This window comes from Pseudomyrmex gracilis, unplaced genomic scaffold (genome assembly GCF_002006095.1).
Source record: "Pseudomyrmex gracilis isolate BER0280 unplaced genomic scaffold, ASM200609v1 scaffold_258, whole genome shotgun sequence".
NCBI lineage: Eukaryota > Metazoa > Arthropoda > Insecta > Hymenoptera > Formicidae > Pseudomyrmex > Pseudomyrmex gracilis.
The window spans coordinates 31,209-56,071 of NW_018020842.1; the positions used below are offsets into that span (position 1 = coordinate 31,209).

The 24,863-nt window shown below is 39.8% G+C and overlaps 4 protein-coding genes across 7 annotated transcripts in view; 1 reads left to right on the forward strand and 3 right to left on the reverse strand.

Moving 5' to 3' along the window:
* The window catches only part of LOC109859348 (elongation factor-like GTPase 1), a 35,940-nt gene extending 23,814 nt beyond the window's left edge, over positions 1–12,126 (reverse strand). Inside the window, exons 1-3 of the mRNA XM_020437510.1 lie at positions 8,875–12,126; positions 8,663–8,785; positions 8,424–8,572 (exon numbers count right to left, since the gene is read on the reverse strand). Of these exons, the coding sequence (XP_020293099.1) occupies positions 8,424–8,572; positions 8,663–8,785; positions 8,875–11,390 (2,788 nt within the window). The 5' untranslated portion in view covers positions 11,391–12,126. The remainder of the gene's footprint in view (positions 1–8,423; positions 8,573–8,662; positions 8,786–8,874) is intronic.
* A 1,804-nt stretch (positions 12,127–13,930) lies between these two features.
* Positions 13,931–19,888, reverse strand: LOC109859341 (very-long-chain 3-oxoacyl-CoA reductase). Of its 4 annotated transcripts, none has more exons than XM_020437500.1 (4): positions 19,428–19,888; positions 16,167–16,539; positions 15,458–15,801; positions 13,931–15,053 (listed from the first exon to the last, which is right to left on the reverse strand). In XM_020437500.1, exons 2-4 carry the CDS (start codon positions 16,536–16,538, stop codon positions 14,789–14,791), a joined length of 981 nt encoding a protein of 326 aa, XP_020293089.1. In that variant the 5' UTR covers position 16,539; positions 19,428–19,888; the 3' UTR covers positions 13,931–14,788. The 4 variants fall into 4 exon arrangements, with proteins under 4 accessions (XP_020293089.1, XP_020293090.1, XP_020293091.1 ...); XM_020437501.1 differs by lacking the exon at positions 19,428–19,888 and adding an exon at positions 19,262–19,413; XM_020437502.1 differs by lacking the exon at positions 19,428–19,888 and adding an exon at positions 16,677–16,992.
* Positions 19,889–20,363: 475 nt separating this feature from the next.
* LOC109859340 (lethal(2)neighbour of Tid protein) lies at positions 20,364–22,820 on the reverse strand. The gene is made up of 2 exons (XM_020437498.1): positions 20,861–22,820; positions 20,364–20,789 (listed from the first exon to the last, which is right to left on the reverse strand). Exon 1 carries the CDS (start codon positions 22,300–22,302, stop codon positions 20,986–20,988), a length of 1,317 nt encoding a protein of 438 aa, XP_020293087.1. The 5' UTR covers positions 22,303–22,820; the 3' UTR covers positions 20,364–20,789; positions 20,861–20,985.
* Positions 22,821–22,937: 117 nt separating this feature from the next.
* LOC109859343 (mesencephalic astrocyte-derived neurotrophic factor homolog) lies at positions 22,938–24,750 on the forward strand. Its single transcript, XM_020437503.1, has 5 exons — positions 22,938–23,083; positions 23,415–23,529; positions 23,623–23,747; positions 23,833–23,974; positions 24,075–24,750. The coding sequence occupies exons 2-5, from the start codon at positions 23,445–23,447 to the stop codon at positions 24,251–24,253; spliced, it is 531 nt and encodes a 176-aa protein (XP_020293092.1). The 5' UTR covers positions 22,938–23,083; positions 23,415–23,444; the 3' UTR covers positions 24,254–24,750.
* The last annotated feature ends 113 nt before the right edge of the window (positions 24,751–24,863 follow it).

Genomic DNA, 24,863 nt, shown 5'->3' on the forward strand with positions numbered 1-24,863 from the left:
ATGTATATATAACATAATAAGCTTTTCTGTAAAACTGCGCCGCAAAATAAAAACCATAGATACACGCCGACGATCGCGTTATTAAAGTTTTCCGCATACGGAAACGTTTTTAGGAAGTCGTATATTTTCCAGACGATATATACACGCGCAATTAGTTTCGAAGTAGGTCTCGCCGCGAGAGAGCACATCGAGATTAAAATAATTTCGTTTCCCATAAGACTCGGCAAAACCCTATTTCCTATTTCGCGAATCACGAGAGTTCGCCGTAACGGATTATCTTAATTCGCAATATAATATCATGCGCCTCCATCTCGCGCCGCAGAAGTACATTTGGAAGAAGTACGCTGTCGGGATCATCTCTCGATTATATCCTTTCATGCGCTCACGTGCGCATGTATAACACGCCGGGGCATCGGCGCGTATTGTACATATATATATATATATATATGTACATATATATGTATGTATACAATATATGTAAGTGTATTCTACCGATATTTACGATTGTGGCCTTTCAGCAAACGGGCCCGGTGTTAGCGCGCGCCCGAGCGCGATAGCGAGCAAGATAGAAATAGAGAACTCTACGCTAACGGTCCCGAATAGGAATTTTGCCCTCGCTACGCGGCGCTACCGAGCTACGCGTAACGGAGCGCGTAGTTGCTCTCTATCGCGCTCTTTTTCCGAACGATGACGAGCTTACAATAACAAACTAAATGTGGTACAAATCACCGCTGTTAAATGTTGCGAATGATGCGAGGCGATGAAGATTATTATTTTCCGCGATGGGGGTTTCTCTCTCAGGAAACGCAATGAGTCATCACGTCCCGATACAGTTGTGAAAAACACAATTTTGCGCCGCGGCTCATAAAAGAGAATCATCCGGCAGAATTAATTTTATTTTATTTATTATTAAGTCACACAAGTCGGTTCTCACGTTGTATCGCGAGTATATTTGGAGCTTCGTTACTTTCACGCGCATTTCATCCGCGAGAGATTAAGTAATTCCGCGCATCTGTGTCTCGGGATCTCTTTTATTCAGAAAACGCGTGCGATAATTGAAGCAAATAGAGTCACACTTCGAAAAAAAAAAATTCGCACCTTACTTTCTATTTTGTGCGTAAAGTATACGGAGAGAAAGAAAGAAAGACGTGATTTTCTCGTGCGACACGCGCACGGAAACAATGGCGGGTAGCAACATCACGCGACTAATAATAATGGGGAGCCGTGCTCGGGATGCTCGATGACGTTCCTCTCTTACACGGTGCCGTTTTAATCTAACAAACAAAAAACAACCATGAAAAGAGCAACGGTAAAGGAACCGTTCTTTTTCCTCTCAGGGTTAATAATTTGTATTGTATAAGGAATCTCTCGGAAACGCAACATCCGCGCCGGGACGATTCGTCACGACGACGAGGGCCACCACGTCGTGATATCTCCGAGACGCAAAATGGTGTACACAAAACCGCAGAAATTATCCCGTCGAATTGACCGTCTAATTTCGAAAACGAACGCACGACGCTTCAATTTACAAACGTCACGTTGTACACCGTCGCGAGATTCACGGCTTAATTCTTTCACAGAGAGATTTTTTGGAACGGTAAAAAAAAATAGAATAGAATTTAACTCATCGCGATTCTCTGTGTCGAGGTGAACTCGAGAGATGCATCTGTCGGTAGCGAATCTTTGCGATATTTTCGTGAACGCACTTTAAATATTCGCAACTACAATTATTTCAGGCCATAAAAAAGATTACAATACAAGCGCCGCTTCACACACACATTTATGTTTGTAAATATAAGATTTTCAAATTTAATTCGTATTATATAAATTTATATATTTAAACAATATTTCTTACACTCAAAACGTTCGGCCTCTCATTAGCCACTGTTTCTCTTGTAATTCTTTTTTTTTAATTTTTTTATTTCTTCCCATTGGGAACAAACACACATCCGGATGAAAGAACGACGCAAGCAGGATATCCGAGTATATCGATCGGTGCATTTCGCGAGAGATGCATCGCCGGTCGGACGAACCTACGAACGGCGAAAGGAGGGCGAGCGTTCACGGTCGTGACGCAAACGGATCAGCCGGTGCTAATATCGGCAGTGGAACGTGACGAAGTCGAGACGAAAAGAAAACGCAGAAGAAAATGAGAGAAGAGACACGGAACAAGAGAAAAAGAGAAAGAAGCCGAGAGGAATAGGAAGCGACAGAGAGGAGAGCGAAATCGCGTCGCGCACAACGATGGCTTCAATCGATTTCCACCGTGTGCCACTTTGTATTCGTCCGCATGCCGATATGTTCAGTAGTCCAATCCTACCATCCAATATCATCTCTAAGTTCACGGATGTTCCGTAGCCAATAGAACGTGCTCGGTACAAATATCTTGAGACGAGAACTCAAAAAAAAGAAAAAAAAAAAAAACAATCTTAAACGTAAGATCGAAAACTACTGTGAGCATCGGTGAATCGTAATCCATGCGAAGCGCGAACAACATACGTACGTGCTTCTTACCGTCTGTATTTAGGCGGGATGTAAAGACGGCAAATCACTTAGCGGTTTTGCTTTAATCGGCCGCCTACCGCGCGGTCTTCATCGAAGAAGCTGCGCGCGCGTTTTCTCTCCGAGAAGATGCGAAGCGGATCCAAAAGCGAAGAAGAAGAAGACGAAGAAGAAAACGACGGCAGAAGAAACACGTGCCTCGCATTCTAAGGTTCTAATTATTTTGTTATTGCCGCTCCGGGATATAGCTTTTTGCTTCAATTTAAAAATACCCATCTCGCACTTAATCGTTCTTATTTTACCCGACTTCGCTCTTGACCGGACCTGTTCTTTACATCTTCGTTCTTTTCGAACCCGCTATACGCGCGCCGTATACATCGGATGAGAAAAAAATGAACGAATGCTCCTACGTAACAAAGCGAAACTACTACTAACCGTGCGGATACCGAACGAATATAATAATAATTAAAAAAAAAAAAAAAAAAAAAAAAAAAAAAAGAAAAGAAAGAACGAAAGGAGAATTCGCCGACTGAGTATTTCGAAAGAAGAATCGCGGTACACAAAGTAAATCCGCGGTGAAGTGACCTCGGCTGAAGAAGTCGAGGGAACGCGATCGCGTTTCGGTCAACGACCGCTTTATAAACGAGACATTTTGTGGCCCAAGAGCTACGTGGTGGTGATGGCGGATTATGCGGCACGCGATGACATTATTTTTTTTTTTTTTTTAAGTCGGACAGTCTCTCCGCGAGCCGACTGGAAGGGGGAGGGGAACGGGGTGTATCAAAGAGAAGGAAGAGGAAGAGACATCATCTGGAAAACGCGTGATCGGACGACATGAATCATCGTCGATTACGGTCGACGACGACCTGCCTGCTTATCGCTCGATCCAGATCGAGAATAGCAAATCTCGAAAATAAAGAAAAAAGAAGAACACGCGAACGAGAGATCTCTTCGTAACGACTTTTCGTCGAAATGAGTCGCAATTAGCGCGCTCACCCGTGACTGACACCAAAGCTTCGATGAGCGATGCTATCGTCGAAACGAAGAATATTTCGGACATGCCGCTCTAAGCTCGCGCGAAGTGGCGGGAGCGCCTCGCCTCATCCTCGTAAGCGTCCTTCCGCGAATCGCCGTCGTTTTTCCTTCATTCATGCTCGAACGAGCCGCTCACCGCAGGATGCAACCGGGACGAATTCCCAAGACCGAGGGGATACTCTTGAGAGTCTTTTCTCGTAAGGACATCGTTCATTTTATACCTCGCTAAAACCGCGCCCATTAGCGGTCACGCTCCTTACCTCTCTTTGCGGGTAAAATGACTTCTCGTTTTTCTGCGGAATATATGACGATGAAGATTTGAAACATCCTTGTTACTTCGAAGAGAACATCCTACAGCTAGTTTGAAAAGTGTACAAAAAAAAAAAAAAGGATGCAAGATTGAAGAGCTACGAGAAAGTTAGTTTTTCTCGATGCGAACACTCTTATTAATGTTGGCTCCTGTAAACGCGCATTAATAAAAACAAAGAAAATCACAAAGAAGCACGAAGGATAACTGAAAAATGAGTAAAAATACTTGAATAAAACTCGGAAGACACTCTTACATTTCTTTTTCGAGTCTAAACAAATGTTTACTTTTCTCAAAGTCATTAAAAAATCACTTGTTCCCGTCTACAAAGAAATCTCATCTGTCGTCGATATGCCGTCGAATGAGTTTTTTTGTTTTAACGCGACGTGTGTTTTAACAATTAATTTCCTCAAAGAGGTTACAATTGTTATATGCATATGTACAATCGACATACGACTTTTATACGTCGCTCCTCGTCGATCCGCACTCGTTTGCGGACAGGATCGAGGCGAGATGATAGCCGCGTAAACGCGGTAAACGAGGTAAACGATACCGCCGTAAAGAAGAGCGGGACCAAGCGGAGGCAAAAGAGAAGAGGACTATCGTCGACGGCGCATAGTCTCACGTTCCAGGAAGTTAACCGGCGCGATGGATATCCGCACGGACCCCATCTTGTACCCCATCGATACGGCGTTCGCCTCCGTACCTTTTGCCCGCGTGTCTTTCTTTCTCATCTTTTCTCCGGCTACTACCGACCATTCTCGCTTTTTCTCTTGTCCGCGTCCTCTCATTCCCTCCCCAAGCTCCCTTTCTTCACGAGAACAGTTTCTATCGCGCGATTGCGGTATTGTTCAAGAGAGTTCCTTCCTTCTCCCCCTCCCCCCCCCCGCGAAAGAAACATCAAAGACGGGGAAATCTTCCGGGATATCCTTGGCGAACAATATTAATTATTGCCTATCTTCTTCTCTGATCCTCTCCCGACATTTCGCGCGAAGATGACACTTCGTGAGCGAACGATTTACGCGATATCTCGTATATATAGAAATTAGCGCCCTTCTTTCTCACCCCGCTGATTTACATATTCTCTTAATTGCGAGCGGAACGGAATTGCGGAAGGGAAAGTGCAAATCACACAAGTGAAAAGCCGCGCACAATCGTTTCGCGAGACTTGGCACAGAAAACGTTGCCGTACACATACATATATAATGATACGCAACGCGCGCGAGCACTCTTTTACGACGCAATTACACGTTTGCGGTAAGGAGATGGCGAGGTGACATTAAGTTTGAATACAATCTGTAATAGGGTAACGCAATTGGAACGATTCACGGTCTACGCTATATGCTTTGAAGAGAGATTCTCGGCCTCGTTTTATTTACGGGTAAAATCGGAAGAAATGTAAACAAAGAGAAGTCGAACGATCTTGCCGCAAAGACAGTTTTTAAAATCGATCTAACGAAAAAAAAAAAAAAAAAAAACAACCGACGAGAGGGGAGTGAAGCTTTCTTTGTGAGAGAATTCCTATGATCATAACTTTCTGTTACGGCCAGAAGTCGTTACTCTCTCGTGGTTACGTCTTTTCCTCGTAAATCGCGCCGATGTGTATTGCCATCGGCAATCGACGGGCCGAGAGAGTCTCTCTATATTCTCGTTTGGTGTCACAATTCGCAGACGGGGGTTCGACTGCCGGAGGGAGCGAGCGCGGCGCTCGCGAAGCCGACCAAGTATCACTACTATCCGCACAATCAGCATATCTACTTGCTGCCGGAGTGCGCCGTTCAGCAGGTATGCAACGCAGTTTACGTGAGATTGAATTTCACGCAGCCGCTGTGCGCCTGCCCCGGAAGGTACAGGGACCCGTGCAGCGCGTCTCTGGACAGCGATGACCTCCACACGACCGAGCTGGTGACCGATCCGCGAACCAAGGTCAGTAGAAACGAACAAACGTGAGTAAATTAAAAATCCTTTTTTTTTTCTTTACGGTTTAAATGACAAGCTAAAGAGAAACTTCCACGTTTCTTGTCGAGAGATTTCTTTAGCGTACCTCAAGATTAATAACTCTTTTGCGTTCATTATTAGATTTGTTTCAAAGACTGATGATATATCGTCGTGCGATGTTATTGACAATTTTTGCTTACATTAAGGAAATAATAAAAAAAAAAAAACACACACACAAAGATCAAATGCAAAGTGAATTAAATTACAACTCGAGACCGGAACGCGCTGAAACGAGTAAAAAAAAAAAAAAAAACGAAACGCGTGTACATGATCAAAGAGAGTCCGAGAGCTTCCGACAAAAGACTGTAAAACTAAAAGTTGCCGCTCGGTGCGCGGTTTTATTCTAGTGTTTAGCGCGTCGTGCGCTATTAGGGAAACGGTACCAAAGCATGGCGCCATTCCTAGTACGACCGGCTCTCTCGGAGAGGCAACTCTCTTATAACGCGAGTTTCCTGCCGTGAGAAAAACTCGTTCACTTTCGTTCGGTGTGCCAGCTGTGACTTGCACACGCTCTGAACGAATCAAATGAGGATTTCGCGAGAATTTTTGAACGAGTTTAAACGTAATCAGAGCGCGCTACCGCGTCATTATGCGCGTCCTGACGCGATTGAGAATTATGCAACGCGATTATAAAAAGAAAAACAAAAACAACTAGAAGAAGGGAGAGGAGAGAAAGAACTGAGTAAAAATCACGACGTCGTTCATTCACTCGTTCCAGGCCTTGACCCTGGTAAAAACGTGCGAGCCGGTTGCCGAGATGCGAGAGTGCAGAGGATCGAGGGACTGGTCTTTATTGGCGCTGCAGAACGTGCGTACGGGAAAGTCTCATTACCTCGTGATATGTCGATGTCCCGATACGAACATACTCGGTAAGGACTCCAACTGCGCGGGTTAATTAACTTTATTTTTTAATAAAGAGATTGACGATAATGCGAAAACGTGTTCGGGATTAGCGCGAGAATTTTTTTTCTTCTCCTTTTCTTTTGCAAACTTATTTTGCTTCGATAAATCAGAGACAGAGAGAGAGAGAGAGAACGCTAAATAAATTATATTTGAAGTTTTTTAATCGAATTAAAAACTCTCCCGCATTGTAGAGGGACCCATGAGCCACGATCAGCCGACCTACGCCAGTGTCCCGGGCATTCGGGTGTACGGAATGATGTGCGTGCAAGGGAACAGAAGAGGCCGACCGCTGCGATATTCGCGCAGTATCTCAGGTGCGCTAGAATTTCACGAAACTTTTTATACCGTTTTCTTGATGAACCTTGATAATATCTGTCCTGAATAACTTTGTGAATATACGAATTTTGTCAACATGTTACTAGGACACACGGAGGAAGAGAAGCCGCGTTTCCCTTGGCACAAGGTGCGACACTTAATGACGACGTCGTCGTTCTGGGAATAGCTTCGCGATGTCCCGTCTCATATCTGCCATCGACGAATTTATTTACACGTTAATTTATAATTTAACGTCCATTATAATTTATAATTTCCCAAGCCATTCATATTTCCCTCGCCCACGAATCTTTTTCTACTTCCACTCTTTCCGTTTTTCTCTCTCTTTCTCTCTCTCTCTCTCTCTCTCAATCAACCTCTTACGCTTGTTTTTAACCCTCGGATGAGAGCGCACAGTTTTACTGCAAATTATTTCAAAAACTAAATAACTGTTATATATAATAATTACTTCCGCTTCGTTTTTCTTGCTTAGAAACGTAATTCGCTATCTTCAACGATTGAGAAAAGTAATCCAGATAGAAGAGAGAAGATTATGACTGCGTTCCGATATTCACTGTCAGTACCGGAAATCTATAGCACACGTGACGTAAAGTGTAGATTTTCAGTAGAGTGAATATCGGAACGCGGAGTTTATATTGATTTTGTTTTCAAATTTCTCAAATGTGCGCGAGTACGTCTGTGCGAGGGTTAACGTACACTCTATAGAATAAAATCACATATGCGGCTTTTGTGTTATCATCTCTAATTAATCATCGTAAGACTATTTATTGTTCATGATTCTTATGTTTTACTTGTAGTTTGAACTCTTTCGATTAATCATACAAAATGAATTAGCGATCGAGATACTTTGACTGTGCGTGTGCCTAAAAAAAAAAAAAAAAAAAAAAAAGAAAAAGAAAAAAGAATATAAGTACCTGAATTTCAGACGCGACAAATGTTTGTTTTACTCAAATTGTTTTTCTCATTCGTTAAAATAAGAAAAACTCCACGACTCGACTGATATTCGTCATTTTTCCACAGTTTACATTGCGTATCCGCTAAGACAACATTATTTACAGAAGACACATCGATGTAGATACTTATATGCTACGTGTTTGTGATTGTGATTTGAAAGAAATCAGTGAATGTATATGCGCAATCGCACTTAACGATATACAAGATTATACAAATATAGTACAATCATACGAGATTGAGTGACTGATTGATATCACATCTTCCCCCCCTCTCTCTCTCTCTCTTTCTCTCCCTCTCGCGAAATTGTATTGTTATCACAACGATATAGTTTTTTTCCACGGGGAAATCATATATATGTAGATGTATATCTCAATATTTTATCATTACTTACCGAGAACGTCGGAGTTGACTAGAACGCTACAGCTGTACATCGCGGTCATCAGTCGAGGGTGTCGCTGGCTGAAGATTTGCCGACAAGCGTACTTACACGCCGACATTAACTGACCACCCAAATGTCCCTGGTTCTGACCGCTGGAATCACTGAAAAAATAAGCACAGATATTTTTTTTTTTTTTTAATATTTTTTATAGACATTTTTAATTTCACTCTTTTATTTTAATATCCACGTACCTGTGCGGACCGTCAGAGAGATTCCACTTCTTCAAAATAAAGCAGACGCCCATCATAGGTTCTTCGCATAAAGGCCCAGCCAGAGTAGCAAGTTGAAATCCATTCACCAGGCTGCTCTCGTGTCTGAAATAATTGTTCGGAAAAAAAAAACAGTAGAGATTGTATGTGCAATAAAATGCTTCTTTCATTATAATCACGAGAATGACACTTACACTGCTCGAGGATCGCTGTTCGTACTTTGCTGCTCCCAGAATTTTTTCTGCTTGTAATCGGTCTCGTTCAACAAGATATTGGGCCCACATTTGCCAGGACCGAACGACCATATCTTATCCAATATATTATTCGTCCATCCTGCCTCCAGAAAAGCCGCTTCTAACTCGTTCTTAAATACGTTTACTTCCTTCAGCTGCTTGTCAGACATGAACGCCACGTTGATTTGATCCTCGACGGAAAATCCCTCCTGATCGCCATTCACTTCCGGACGCCTATCGCAATAATTATTCAACAACTTTATCAGACTCGCGTTCTTCTCCAATAATTTTGTCACTTTTTTCGGGAGAGATTTCGCATCTATCTCGAAGAACCATTGTCGATTCTGCGACGTAACGTTGACCGTCGATTCTTCCGTCTTTTTCTCGATCGCCTCTTTCACCATATCGAGTTTTGGAGGTGGCACTATAGTTTCGCGAAACGCCACGTTCGGCTCTGATACATTGATCTCCACTTTTGCGTATCGTAATTTAAGATCTTCCAAACATCTCTCGAGATGAACCTCGCCGGCTGTGCTGAGAATGATCTCGCCGTTGTCCCGTATGTGTATGGTGGCGCAGACGTCCGCCTGGTTCAGCAATTTCAAGCCGCTGATAAGTTTCGGCAAATCAGTGGAATGCTTCGGTTCCAGAGCTACTCGCAGAATGAGAACGGAGAGAGAGGATAGTTCTGTGAACGGGGGACAGGCGATCGTCGTCGAAAGAGTCGCAGTTTTCAAAACGTGTTCCTCCAATCCGCCAATTCCGAGAACGTTGCCCGCCGGTACTTCGTTCACGGCTTCCAGTTCTCGTCCCATGAGAATGTACAATTTCCTTATGGTTACTCTCGTGATATGTTGGCCGGATTTCAAATCTTTGAGCACGAGCGACGGATCCACTTCCTCGCCCGCTTTCTCGCGTTCCAGAGCAACGGCGGGATTATGCTTCGGTCCCAGAACGTATACCTCATCTCCAGTCTTGATGGTTCCCGAATACACACGGGCGAAGGCAACCAGAGCGCCGTCTGACTTGTTGTCCGTGACATTCACGTGTTCCACACTGTTGTCGTTGTTGGAAACAATCGTGTCACACGTACTTTCCTCATGTTCTTCGGTAGCAGTAGCTTTTAATCGTTCCGCGTGCTTTTGTCGAACGATCTCCCTTCTCTGCGCCAATTCCTCCGGTGTTAAATACTTCGATCTGTTCTCGGGCAGCATGTCGTCCTCCACTGGAAACATCTTCGATATGAATATGATGATCGGTGCGCTCGGTGACGGACTGCACGACAAGAATGCCGTTTTGAGCTGTCGGGTTTCAGGAGGTAGAGCGAAGAAGTCGTTATTTCCGCTGATCAATCGTTCGATCTTTTCGTCAGTCAAGCAATTCGGCGCGGGAATCTTCTCGCACGCTGTGTCGAGACAAGTCTGCGCTAAAGGAAGCCACTGCGAGCAAACGGCTTGCAACTGAGCCTTCGGATCCGTGTGCCTTAAATCCCGCGTTGTCAATTTAATATTTAACTTTTCCGCCATAGTTGGCAATTTATCTTTATCTTTTCGCACCACTATGGTCTCGTACAACACCCAAATATTTTCCAAAATAAACTGAACAAAAAGTGGCTTCTTGGCCTTTTCTTGAGCTCCTTTCATGATCCTCTTCGTTTTGCTGTTTATATAAAAATCTCCCCAAAGTGTTTTACGCAGAATCTTCTCGCTGAATCCCAGTTTGTTCGAATAGATCTTCGCGAATTCCTTTATACCGAATCCCCAGCCGTCCAACGCGCTCGTGAAGAGAACGTTTCCTTTCTCGGGAGAAAAGTACAGATGTGAATCGTCTAATTCCTCCAGTACCGACTGCCAATCAGACGAATCTCCCTCATTTATCTTGTCTGATGTCGCGACTGTTTCCTCTCGTTCCTCACGTTCCATCACGTCACTCGCAAACAACTCGCCCATAATAGCATTAACCTGCTCCAGAACTTGCGTCATACGTACATGGGCGTCCAAAGGCGTCAATTTTATTTCCGTGATCAGTCTGTCAATTTTGTTAAGCAATAAAATAGGCTTCAAACCTTCTACATAGCAGATGGACAGTGCACTACGTGTTTGCGGACACACACCTTCGACCACGTCGACCAGAATAAAAGCTCCGTCGGAGAGTCGGACAGCCGTTGACACTTCGGAAGAGAAGTCCACATGGCCTGGAGAATCAATCAGATTTATCACATGATCCTTTTTGTTGGTAACATGATACAGCGTTATCGAGCTGGATTTCATCGTGATCCCGCGTACTTGCTCATCCTGCCTGCTGTCCAGATATCGAAGCTTGCCAGCCAACTTGTTAGAGATGATGCCGTTACTCGCGACAAGTGAATCCGCCAATGTGGTTTTTCCATGATCCACGTGCGCCAATATACATATGTTTCTGATACATGTGGCATCGTTCTGAATCTTGTTGAGCTTTTCTACACTGATAAGACGCATTGTTACTAGCTGCTATGTACAATACAAAAATCATATACACAAACACCGTATGTGTGACTTATGTACAAATATACATATATGTGCTTTCTAAATGTTATAAATGAGATGTTCTCAATGGTATCCGGAATATCGCGACAACAATGAACAGCGTGAACGGATGACGATACAATATATTATATATATATACATACGTCGAATAAACTATATTTATAAAAAATAAGTCGATCGAGATCCGCAATTGCAATCACATATAGCAGTTGCAGTAAACACTATTTCAGTTTATTCGATCTCCAACAAAGTGCACAAGGTTCGTTGTACGCGAGAATGTATCGCAGGATGAACGGCTTCGCTGTCGTCGTGAAGAACATGCCAGCGGACATCGGTTATCGGGGCGATGGAAAACACACAGATAACAACGTGCGTGTGAGCACGGGCAGAATCTCTCTCTTTTCTCTCGTGTGTAAAACACGTGTGTAATCACGCGATACGCTCGACCACCACAGAGCCGAGCGCGAGGAGAAACGTGATTGTGTCGCTTGCGGTTACTAAGAGGTTAGGCGCACAGCATGACTTGCGATCGACAGACTAGTTTTGTTCGCGCCGCGTGTCTCTTCCGCTTCTGATCGACTCTTCTCGAAATTTCTGCTTGCGATGCACCTTCGAAACGAGCGTTCCCTCGTCTTTACTGTACGAAACTGCGAGTAATCTATTCGCTAAATGCGATCGACGAACACCAGACGGCCATATTGATTCTGCGCGGAAGAAAATCTGCAGAAAACGTGCAGTTTCGCGCATGCGTGTGTACTGAAGCTAGAGGTTTGTTCGCGTCGCATGCCCCAAGCAAAATTCTAAATACCTAATTAATGTCTTTAAATCTTAGTTTATCTGGAATTCTAAATATCCGACATTTACATTTAAAAATAATTAATGTCTTTAAATCTTAGTTTATCTGGAATTCTAAATATCCGACATTTACATTTAAAAATAATTAATGTGTAATTAAAAAATCTTAATCTGTCTGATATTCTATATATCCGACATCCATATTTATAAATAACAGATGCGAAATAAAATGTAGTAGAATAGGGCTACAGGCGAAAGTCTACGTTAAAAAAACCTAACGCGCTATTAGTGGCACCTCATAGGTAGGGCGGAAGACCACTTCATAATGTTATCTATCATCATTGCAAAACATAAAACTTGTATTATATAATTGTTGCAAAAACGTTTAATATTGTAACATGAAAGATCTCTGTAGCAAAGTTTATTTAATATTTTAGGTTCATTTTCTATCGGGAAATGCATGACATTTCATGTATTTCGAAAAATTACATTGTTGTCAATTGATTCCACAAATTGCGATGTCACTAACATAGAAATCTCGATGTGTGTCCCAACATGCTTTTATTCGCTCATAACGTGCTTTTTTTCAATGAAACTTCAATGAAACTTCAAAACTTTTTTAATAAACTTTTTTAATTAAAAAAAGTCGCACTCAGTGCGTACTAGTCCAGACCGAATTTCGCTCATAGAGTGCGTTGGAACGAGTAGGAGCATATTGGGGCATGCGACGCGAACAAACCTTAGATAAACCAAGTCCAGTCGCGATTACGCGTGATTGGTCAATTCAATTACTCGAGCAACGCGATTGATCATTTCTGTTTCGTTGATCAACAGATTACGATAATCGCAAATTGGCTATTTTCTCCAACAAAGAAATAACATTTTTGTAAAACAGAATAATATAACTTCATTTGAAACAATGTAACGACTGAAGTAAGTTTTATTTAAATAAGACACAATTATTACATATCACATTTTGGTTTCTTCAACATCAAAATTTTATACATATATATATGACGACTGATGTAATAAATCTTTCGCAAAAGCCGCTCATAAAAATAAACATAAGAAAAGGCATTGAACATTGAAACTATATACGTGTAACGAATGCACACACGCACACACAAAACAAATATTTCAAGTGTTTATATTCCTTAGATCGTTATAAAGTTCATTCTATAAAAAAAAAAAAAAAAAATTGTATGCTTATGACGCGAAAAATATGAATCAACATTTTGTTCAGAAAAAGATGTAAATTCTTATTTTAAACGCTAAAACATAAATAATCGAAAAGCAATAAATCCTTAAGATTTTAGCATAAACGCGGATCACATTCATCATTTGACCACAAATAAAGATAGCGGATTACTATTAATACTCATATATATAAATACTCATGTTTTGCATGTCCAAAATTACAATGTAAATAAAACAAACCGTAATTTCAACGTAATTCAGATGAACGTAACGCGGAAAATAAATATACTTTTATACGAAAACGATATTTATGTAAGATAGATGAAATTTTGCGACAATAAAACATTGACAGTGAAACAGATAAAAGAATATTTTCAAAAAAAAAATGAAAAGATCTTATCGTTTACAAGTTTTTAACCCGGCGTTTCTTGCTGTAAATAAACATCTAAATATTTTCTACACCTTATATAAATAATTTTTAAAACGCAATTATGCATTTATTAGATATCAAATATACAATTAAAATATATTTTTTATTATAAACATAACAATCCAATTTAGTATATCACTTTTTACGCATGTTATCATTTTAATATCGATATTAATCACTTTCCGTAAACGCACGTTATCTTGTCGTGCGTTAAATTTAAGATATCGTATATTGACTCATCAGTAGTAGTAAGATTTTTTTAATTTTATTTATTTAATATCTTTTAACGCTCAAAATTTGATTTGTTTATTAAATTATTATATTTTTGATGTGTGATATGATTGCAAACCATATGTAAAAGTTTACATATCGTATGTAAAAGGCATAGAAATAAAAGAAAGAATTATTAATAATACAAATTATTTTGATCAATGTCATATTTAATAATAAATTCGACAGTAGTGTTACAATGCGCCGAGAACTTTTCTTCAAAACTTTTTTGTTCAAAACTCGCATATAATTAGATTTCTACATACGTGTCATATAACTCTAGCAAAAATAAGCTTCATATATCTATAAATATTAAAAAGAAAAGGCTGTCTTTAGTATTCGGTCATTAGAAAAATTAATAGCCAGTAAGATAAACACCAAATGAATATGCAAAAAATATAATTTTACAACAAGTAAAATATATTATAAATAGCAATGACGCGTATACAAATTAAGTTTTTTTTTTAAATATAAATTACACGAGATAAAAGTTAACGACTTAAATGTCGTAAAATTTGAATATTTTTTTACGGGTATCTTTTAGCTTTACGTAAGGTTCGTTAAAGTGATCATGCAAACAAAAAATAACTAACAACAAATATTGACCAAACAAGTAATTTCAAGAATAATATCGACACAATATTATTTTATCAGTTAATTAACTTGTTGTGACTGAATCTTGTTGCAACGTCTCCACATTTTGTTGGCTCTTCATCTTTTTGCGAAGAAAACGTCCTCTAATATTGAGCATCGTCCTTGCCACCAACCAAATCGCGCCCGCTTCGCATATGTAACGTAGCGCGTTTATGACTCCGACGATGAGAGAATGCGGCGGATATCCGGTCGTGCGCGATTCGATACCGATCGTTTTCAACGTCGCCTCGACATATTTCTCTGGGGTAGGTGCCATCCAAGTCGGTCTCCTGCGAGAGAAAGCGCACAATAATTTATAACAAAGCAGAGGTCATGCGAATATATTTCGACAATGTATTTAAAACTCATATAAGATACAGAAGGAAATGCGGGTCGGTCACTTTTAATTATATAACCGCTGACTAGTCCTTCATAAGCGTAAATAGAGAGATAGAATATTTATATGCTTTTACGTATCGCTATTATTGTAATTATATTGAAATTGATTTAATTTGTTGAAAATATTCAAATTTATATAATTATTTGATATCAAGCTATGTATATAACGGTACATTTAATATTCATTAGAAAAATAATCTATTTAATTAAAATACACGTTTTATCTCTCTATTCTTTCTTCGAAACATTTCACGATTTTAGTTGTAGTTGCGAATAGAATTAAACGAATTTTTACTTGATCTTGGACATCTTTGTGGCAACTGGTCCGGGCATGATGCATTGGACGGTGACGCCTCTTGGTGCTGCCTCCACAGCTAAGTCGGCACTGAGTTTGTCGATATACGCTTTGCTGGCAGAATAAACGGATAAATAAGGGCTCGGAATAGCCGCCGTTGTGGAGCTAACATTAATGAGAACTCCTTTCTTGCGTTCCATCATGCCAGGTAGCACCGCTCGCGTGACCCCGGTGACACCGGCGACGTTCAGTTGCAATATTTGCGCAACGACTTCCTCCGATAAATTCGCAAACAGTTCGGGATGGTCGTAGCTCGCTCCGGCATTGTTAATAAGAACACCAACCTGTTGAAAAAACATTGTTTATTTTATTTTCCGCTGCATTATATTTATTGTTATATTTTTTTCTACAAAAAAACTTCCTTTGTCTTCAAGACAATAACTGATATTGACGATAATAATTGATCTCTTCAAGATAATAATTAATAACAATAATTAATCTCTCTTTTCTCTTTTATCTTTAAATTTAATTTTTCCACATTTTTCTGTTGAATCACTAGTTTCTCGTGCATAGAAAAAACTTAAATTATATCCCACAGAACAAAAACTCCATTAGGCATTTAGTAGATATCGCATGGAGTTTTTGATATCTAATGTATGTTTAATCTAATGTATGGAATTTTTCTTTTGTGTGAGATCAGAGTCATCACCTCCAAGTCTTGCGTCGCTTTGGCAATTTCCGCATAAACGATCTGGCCCTCCGTCAAATCGGCTTCCACAACGCGCGTGTCAACTCGATAATCCCGTTCAATCTCGGCAGCTACGTCCTTCAACCTGGACATGGATCGCGAGACTAATACGATGTCCATGCCCTTTTGCGCGAGCGCTTTGGCGAATGCTTTTCCAAGTCCGTCAGTCGCACCCGTGATCACAGCCCATTTTCCTTGCGTCGTCAAATCAATGCCAAGTCCAAGATTGGGCGCGACAAATTTTTTCCACATGAGAACGCTGGTTTTTACGAGCAATCTCAGACCAACCAGCGCTATTATAACCAATAATATATTCTCCCAATAACTCGCCATTCTGCAATTTAAGCAATAACTCTGTCATATCAACTTTGATTTAATTAAATAATTTTGTTTATTTAATTAAATCAAAATATAACATATAGTAAACACAACACAGAGATAAATAAACCATATTTGATAACTTATTGTTACGTTCAAAACTAAAACCAATCACTTTAATTAAAATCTCGATGAATTGAAGTTTCGGAAATGATGTGTTATTGCCTCGACTGCTGTTTGTCGACTACCACTGATTACAGTCACGGCAAGTCAAAGTGTCGTATCATTGTACATTGTACTATCAGCCGATTCGTTATCGCGCGTTTGATATTTCGTTTTCCCACACCGAGAAGGTTACTAGTGATTTTGGATATGCGAAGCGTCGTTTTAAAATATTAACAACGCTATATAGGTTAAAAATTTTTTTTTAATTTTTTGAAAATTAGTTGAAAATAACGAAGACTGGTATATTTTGTGCGCTTTCCATTATAATCTGTAATATATTGAAATATTTAAATATATACAAGTGAACAAATTCGTTGCGAGCTGCATTGCTCACGTTACTGGAAATACTTACGCAGACATGTAATACATGTGTATGTATTTAAAAAAAAAATTATTAAGTTAATGTGCCATCGAGTAAAATGCAGTAAATGTGAGACTTCGTCATAAGTTAAGTAAAATGTACAAATGTGTGTGGACTTTGTTTGACTTCATAAAAGTCAAAAGACGATGCAGATGAGTGTGAATTATGCGTACGGACGTGACGCGTCTCTCAATGCAATTTCCATTCTGCAAGTTCTGCTCTACACCACCAAGCGGTAAAATACGTCGCAATTATTATATAAAATATGTAAAGTTAAATTTTTATTATTTAAATTTAAAGTCACGTAAAAACATCGCAATAGTCGTAAAACAATCCGCGATTTTTGCTTTTCAACAAAACATTCAGCATTTCTCTTTGCGCGATCTCCTTTTCTGACATACTTTACTTTTACTTTTTTTTCAAATATATATAAAAGGCTTCAAAAGAGTAGAAAACCGCTAAGAAATAATTGGTAAAAATTGTTACGTGCTCGAATTTAACCGACGTTTTTCTAATAGATATTTTCCGCAATAGTCTTTTGACATGCAAATTCTTTTTCGCAAAAAAAGCAAGGTAAACATTATTAATGACGGTTATTATCATACAATATAATGATTATTATACGGTTTTACAGTTATTTTTAATTGATGTTCCCAAAATGTTAACACAGAAAATGTTTGCCGATAAAACTTTCGGTAAATATTCATAAAAACGGAGCACCCTCGGAGGTCAATGACATATGTTGTCAAGGGCACCTCTCTGTACAACAATCTGAAGGTTTTAGCCGTCGCTCGTTGTTTCTTAAAAAATTATAAACAAAAGATTTATCATAAAATGAACTCTTATTTTCCGACACCGTGTACATCTTATTCGTGTTTACAAGCGTGTAGACAGGGCCGTTCGATCCTCCCCTCTGCTTCCTCCTCGCGAAAAAATGAAGAATTCAAGTGTCGCTTCATGTCGAGAGTGTATGTATGTGGTTTGCGGGAAGGCGAACTACCCCCCACCTACACCCTTACAACACGACAAGAAAAATATAGTAGTCTTGAAAAAACAAAGTAGTCTTGTTAAGTGGCCTTGTAGCTTAAGTGGTCTTTGTTTATATTTCTCAACACATTGACGTTGTTTAATTTTCCGTGAGCGAACAAGCGTTACACATGTTTCTACACAAATTTCTTCATTTGACACGATTTATATCGACTGATAAACTATTTGTGTAACAAAAAAATAATACGCGAACGCATAGACAATAATGTCCAAAATTTATCCATTAAATGATAGCGAATTGCGAACCAACGAATAATATTTATAATGTATTGCTATAAAAACAGACATACATAACATCGTAAAATATTGCAAACAATAAAGTAAAAAATCTTGACATGAAGCGACGCTTAATTGAATTCTTCATTTTTTCTCGAGGAGGGAATAGGAGGGTCAATTATTGACGCAACTTCTTTTGTTTATAATTTTTTAACGAACGAGCGACGGCTGAAACCTTCAGATTGTTGTTCAGGAACGTGTCCTTGACAACATATCAAGACCATTCACCTCCGAAGGTGGTGCTTTTTTTGAATATGTACTGCAACTTCCTTATATTATCAATGTAAGGACATAGCAACATGTATACAAATAAAAATATAAATTTAACAGTTTCATTAAAAATATAACATACATATTTATATATATACATATAACATACATATATGTATATTTTTATATAACACATATGTATATTTTTGACATACATATTATTTCATATAACATACATATGTATATGTTTAAAAATGAAAACTTATATCTTTTATTTAATTTTAATAAATATAAGTAGTTATTAGCGTATTAATTTTATTTAAAAAAATATACGCGTATATCTTTCCAAACAGTACAAAAGTCCGAAAGATGTATCTAAAAGATGATTAAAATAACATTCGAAGATGTTTTTCGGGTTTGAACCGCGTTAGTGTCATTTCTATACCGACGTTTCTTTAGAACATTTTAAAAGATATATTTCGGATTTTTGTGTTGTCTAAGTTGATTGCAATCGATCGAGTTTAAAATAGTCATCAACTGAAAGAAGCAGTATAAAAATTTGTTTATTTGTTTTTATTATCAATTTAAAACAGCGTATGGAGTGTGAAAAAACACTTACTTTATGTATCAATATCAATACTTTGTAAAGTATGACACACGAAAGGTAATTGATCCAACAGACTTGTTGTATTTAAACTCGGCAAAATTTCATCGTGATGCAGCTTTCTCCAACAGTTTTATACTCGAATGCGTGCGGCGATAGCGATACTTTCTCACTTTCTCACCTGTGTTTGATTTTACTGGCAATCTCTTCTTCCAGTCTCAATCATCCGACAAAATCCCATGAATGGCAAGGACTTCCTTTTTATCGAAGTTGGACGAGAAAATATATCCAGCTTCGCACAACCGAAGTTAAAGGCCGACGAACGCAGGCGAAGTTTGTTTTGCGATAATCTAGACTCTAACGTTAAACGCGGAAACGCGATTCCGGAAACCGCGGGAGAAGAGACAAGGTCAAGAAATGTATAACAAACGCGTGTGGAATGAAATCTTCAAAAAAAAAATAGTCGCGAAAGAAAGAAAGGAAGAAAAAACTGTCCCCTCGTGAACAGATATTCTCTTAATGATTTCCGGCGAGACACTACGTTTGCGAGAAAGCGGACGGCAATCGATATCGGTTGCGCGTTCGGAAGCGCGCGATATTTGTGCGCGCGCAATGTCAGGGCTACGTCCTCTACTACTGGCTCGCACCGTGATAGAGCGAATGATCAGCAAAGGAACTTGCTATGTATAGCGGTCTATCCCGAACCCCACGTGGTCGGACAAGAGGTGTAAGGCAGTGGGGAACAAAAGAGAAAAGAAGAGTCTTTCTTTGACACACTTCCTTGACCGGTCAGCTCTCGGCCTCCTTTGCGCGCTCACACGACTTCTTCTTGTCGTAGAGTATCGCATAGTTCGTTGCGTTTGCGGAGGCGCATCCAAGTGTACAATATCTTGGAGATTGAGCGAAACAGTTAGGTGAACAACTTAACTTCATCCGAAGTGCATCCGCGTCCCTGGAAATGTTTATTATAAAAACGTAAGAACAATTAATTAACACGTTGAGCGCCGCGGCGTATTTAGGTGACTCGTCAGTGGGCCACCGAAAGCCCACGGCATTCAACGTGTCGAAAAATCTCACATATAAGATATGATATCATCATATACGTTACACGATTATTTGTCTTACATTTATTGTGTGTTCTCTTTTGTACAAACAAGATTTGAAAAATTTTTTAAAATGATAATCATTTTGCAAAATTTTTTATACGTAGAGAATGAAAGCGCATTTGTGTTGAGAGTGCACAAGAACAAAATTACGCGTTAACGTTCGTAATTTATTTATTCAACTCGTGTACAAAAGATAAATGGTCTTACATGTGCTCTCACACACTTTGTAGATACAATTGCAAACAATCCTGTAAACAAGTCAAAAACAACGCGGATATACAAATGTTACTTCACACACGCACACACTCCGAAAACTTGGAAAAATAAGTGAGTTGGAGTCGCTCATGTAAACTTCACTTTTGAAAAAACGCTTTTCCGCTCCTTACTTCCGAGGTCCGCGCGTGGATCTTCGTTGTTTGCGCGATCACATAAAAATTCTGAAATTGAATATGTATGAACAATGAAAATCAATAACATGGTTCAGATGAGGATTTGAATAATAAATTACTATTGCATTAGTATATGTTTACGCTTCCACTCTTCGACGGGTTACGTGATCGCTGTTTTTATCCATAGAGACATCCGGGAAGACAACAATAAGATGCATCACATCACGTGTCGTTTTTTTTTTTTTCATTTGTCTTTTGCGTCATTTGATTTATTTTTGAGAATTCCATACAACAGGAAAACGTGGCACGCGTGCAATGCCGCGCTACTAAAGACGGTGCTCGGATACGTGTTCCAGCACAATTCTATCACGCCCAAGAGAGTCAGTTTGAGAACGATCTTGTAGTCGGTGCACCATGCGATGTAGGGTAACGTGTGATAATACCATATGTAGAACTGATAATGCAACGACCTGCTGAACATAACGCCGACGAAATTGGCGACAAAGAGAGGATAGACGAACAGCTGGCTTATAACGGACATGTCTATGTTTTCTTTCTTACGAAGTTGGGGTTTCAGATCCTTCTCGACGTGTTTCAGTTTCGCGTACGATCTCATGTACGTGATCCAAGTTGGCGCGCAGTAGAACAACGTCAGAATGTGCAGAAGCAACAGAGTCACGTGAAAATACGGGTGTACGAATACATCCTCCGACAAGAATCTCCAATTCACCGTCCACTTGAATTCAAAAATCCGACCCAAGTTGAAGGCACCTTTTACGTACGCGAGCGGATTTTCCAGTAAAAACGGAAGACCGAGAATCAACTGAACGAATGCGCAAACCGACAAATGTATCAGTGCTTTTGACAGTCCCAGAACGCATAGGTAAGCAACGAAAAGCGCCGGGGCGAACAGCAGTATGTTCATTTTAACGGACACGGCGAGACTGTACAGCACGCTACCCAGGTACCACCGATTGTCGAGGAACGCGTTGATGCTCGCGAACAGCAGCACCATGGCCACCGGGTCGTTGAACAGTCGCAATACGAATATCGAGTGTATTCTGTAGGAGGTGCAGCACATCAGGATCAGAACGTAGGGCGGCACTTTCTTAGTCCTCGCGTAGATCCGGAAGACCAGCGACAGCGTGATCACGTAGAGTATCGCGAAGAGGTACTGTGCTATCTTCACGCGGGTGCCGCGCGAGGTTATGTAGTAGAGACCGCTGAAGATGTACACAAATCCGGCCGGATAAACTAAAGGTCCGGTGTCACCTCTCAGCCTCGAGTAGTCCGTAGTGCCGTTCAGGAAACCCTCCACTTCCTGCATGTAGGCCTTCCAATCTATTTCGGTGTATGGCACGTTCTCGATAACCAGTACGTTCAGCATTATCTCCAGGACGACGAACACCTTGGCCGTCAACGACAGCTTCTTCGGGTCGGTCAGCAGAGAAACGAGAAACTGTCGCCATTCTGTGATAGAACTTTCTATCCAGCTCTTGTTGGTTTTCCTCGAACTTTTCCCGGGATTTAGGTTAGATCTTGTCTCCCTGCGTGGCGCCATATTGCTTCTATATTCAAATACAACAGCGCGTCTCCCTTGACTCAACTCTTCAGAACCGGGTCCCTCGCTCGTTGATTGTTGCGATTGTCTTTTTCAATAAACGAAGACACGTTTGGGTATTTTTTTTTTTTAATTCATTGTGTAATGTCTATTGACGTGTAATAAGACTGTTACTTTTTGGAACGAGAGAGTCCGAGAAGGCCGATATATAGCAATGCTTTTATCCTTTTGCACGTGTCGTGTTCTTTTTAGTAAACAATGATGATTTTTTTTAATAAACGGGCACGTACCGGGCTCTCTTTTTGTGGCAAATATACGAAACATATTTTCAATTTCCATCGTGTAATATCCAATGATACAAAAAATAAGAGAAGTATTGAATCCCCGGAACCATCTTCCGTTTGCTCAAGAGAACAAATTGAGTCAAGAGACGTAAAGTCAAGAGAGACTCTGCCACACACTCACATTTCTGATATACGTGTCCCAACTTTGTACTCTATCCTCCTATTGCGTTTTGTCACGGCGTAACGCAGCCAATCGCGAATCGTCTGCGAATCATCGCGACGTGACGACCAATCAATGAGCGCCAGCTGGTAATCCGGATTTTTGACAAGAATCCAACGTGTATAAAGTCGAGCGCGGAGTAAACGGCAGATGTGTCATCGAGAGATTCGTCAAAAAATTTAAGTGGATGCAGTGAAACTGTCACGTTCCATCAGACTGTTGCACGACGCTGACTCTTGGCATCGAGGATACGCAAACTGCTAGATCGATTTTAACGGTATGTAATCTCGCTCTTTGTCCTTGCGTTTCTAATAACCTAATACGCGGTCAACAACTTCGTGTTGCCGACAGTTATTCGTTCCGTGAATTATATTCCGCGCGTAAAAGTCTGTCTCGCGATCTGACACAAAAGAGTCGAGTCTAGTTTCCTTCTGGAAGAGATCTGTCACACGAGAAGTGACAGATTTATTCGGCGTTTTGTCAAAAGCAAACAAATATAGCAGACGTGGCAACGTTCGCAAATAATTAATCCTTTTCACAAGGAAAAATATCTGTGTACACAATGCATTTTGTTCGTTTGTATAGTCGTACATGTATGTTTTCAACAGGAAAACAGCAAAAAAAAAAAGAAGGAAAAAATGAATACTTCGGTGTCTCTGGTGTTTTCCATATTTCTTGGAATTGTGTGTGCTGTTACAGCATTGAGAGAGGGTGATTGCGAAGGTAAGACTTTTCTCATACAAACTTTTGCAGTTTTTTAATTCACATAAAATATCTGTGTTTTCTCATTTTTTTATTTTGGCTCTAATGTTTCAGTGTGCGTTGCTGTTGTGGACAAATTCAGTCAAACATTAACAGCAGATGTTAAAAGCGATCCCAAGAAGATTGAAGAGGAGTTTCGAAAATTCTGTAAAGGCACAAAATCGAAAGAAAATAGATTTGTGCGTATAAATTTGCAAATGTAGAATAATTTTTTTTTATTAGTGTCACATTTAGATTATCTGTAACTGTTGTATGTGCTTTTAGTGCTATTATTTAGGCGGATTGGAAGAATCTGCCACTGGCATTTTGGGCGAACTCAGCAAACCACTGTCATGGTCTATGCCAGCGGATAAAGTGTGTGAGAAACTGAAGAAGAAAGATGCTCAAATATGTGATTTGAGATTCGGTTTGTATGAAGTTCTAGAGTTTTCTCTTTTTTTTTTTTAATTTTAGACAATTGTAAACGTAATACGTTTTCTCTGCATGTGCGACGTTAATATTTTTAGAGAAACAAATTGATCTCAACACAGTAAATCTTAAGAAGCTAAAAGTACGCGATTTGAAGAAGATCCTGAACGACTGGGACGAGTCGTGTGATGGTTGCATAGAGAAAACGGACTTCATTAAGAGAATCGAGGAGCTCAAACCCAAGTATTCTAGCAGCAGCTCCAAAACGGAGCTCTGAAGGATTGTCTTCGATTTAGACAAGCAATTGCATTAGTGTGGCTGTAACCTGTGTCTGTTCAATTCACTGGAGGAGTTGTTTGCGGCATTTAAGAGATGTATTTAATTTGCGTCGTTACATACAATTCATACAATAGTGTTATTTTGTAAAACTTTGTTTTGTCCTTAGTAAGACAGCCACTCAAGTATTCGGAAATATTTAGGTTACGTTAATTGAGGTAGGAAATGATGACCGCAAAGATTAGGGTAAAGCAAACTAATGAGCAATGAAAATTTAGTTACACATACACAAACATACACAAACACACACAAACAAACGCATCTTTGTGTCTCAATAATTCATTTTGAGAGACAGTGATCATATGAATTTTCTCTGAGACGCAGCCATGCTGATAATGTATCTATTTTATCGAAGGTGCTCCATTTTTAAGATGTCAACGTTAGGTGTAAATTAATGTAAACAGCGTTTATATACAAGAAATTTATTTTCTCATGGTATTTATCTTCATTGCTCTTCCTCATGATAGTGTAATGTGCAAATATGTTTGTACAATATGTCTGAATTGTATTTATACCGGGATTTAATAACTGTCAAGTGATACATATAGGTA

Excerpts from the sequence above, each read along its gene's own strand:
- LOC109859341 (XM_020437500.1), bottom strand. The coding sequence starts at position 16,538 with ATGGCGAGTTATTGGGAGAATATATTATTGGTTATAATAGCGCTGGTT. Across the intron at positions 15,802-16,166 it reads AAGCGACGCAAGACTTGGAG|GTTGGTGTTCTTATTAACAA; the intron begins GTGATGACTCTG and ends TTTTTTCAACAG. Across the intron at positions 15,054-15,457 it reads ACAAAGATGTCCAAGATCAA|GAGACCGACTTGGATGGCAC; the intron begins GTAAAAATTCGT and ends TTTCTCTCGCAG.
- LOC109859340 (XM_020437498.1), bottom strand. The coding sequence starts at position 22,302 with ATGGCGCCACGCAGGGAGACAAGATCTAACCTAAATCCCGGGAAAAGT.
- LOC109859343 (XM_020437503.1), top strand. The coding sequence starts at position 23,445 with ATGAATACTTCGGTGTCTCTGGTGTTTTCCATATTTCTTGGAATTGTG. Across the intron at positions 23,530-23,622 it reads GAGAGAGGGTGATTGCGAAG|TGTGCGTTGCTGTTGTGGAC; the intron begins GTAAGACTTTTC and ends CTAATGTTTCAG. Across the intron at positions 23,975-24,074 it reads AATATGTGATTTGAGATTCG|AGAAACAAATTGATCTCAAC; the intron begins GTTTGTATGAAG and ends TAATATTTTTAG.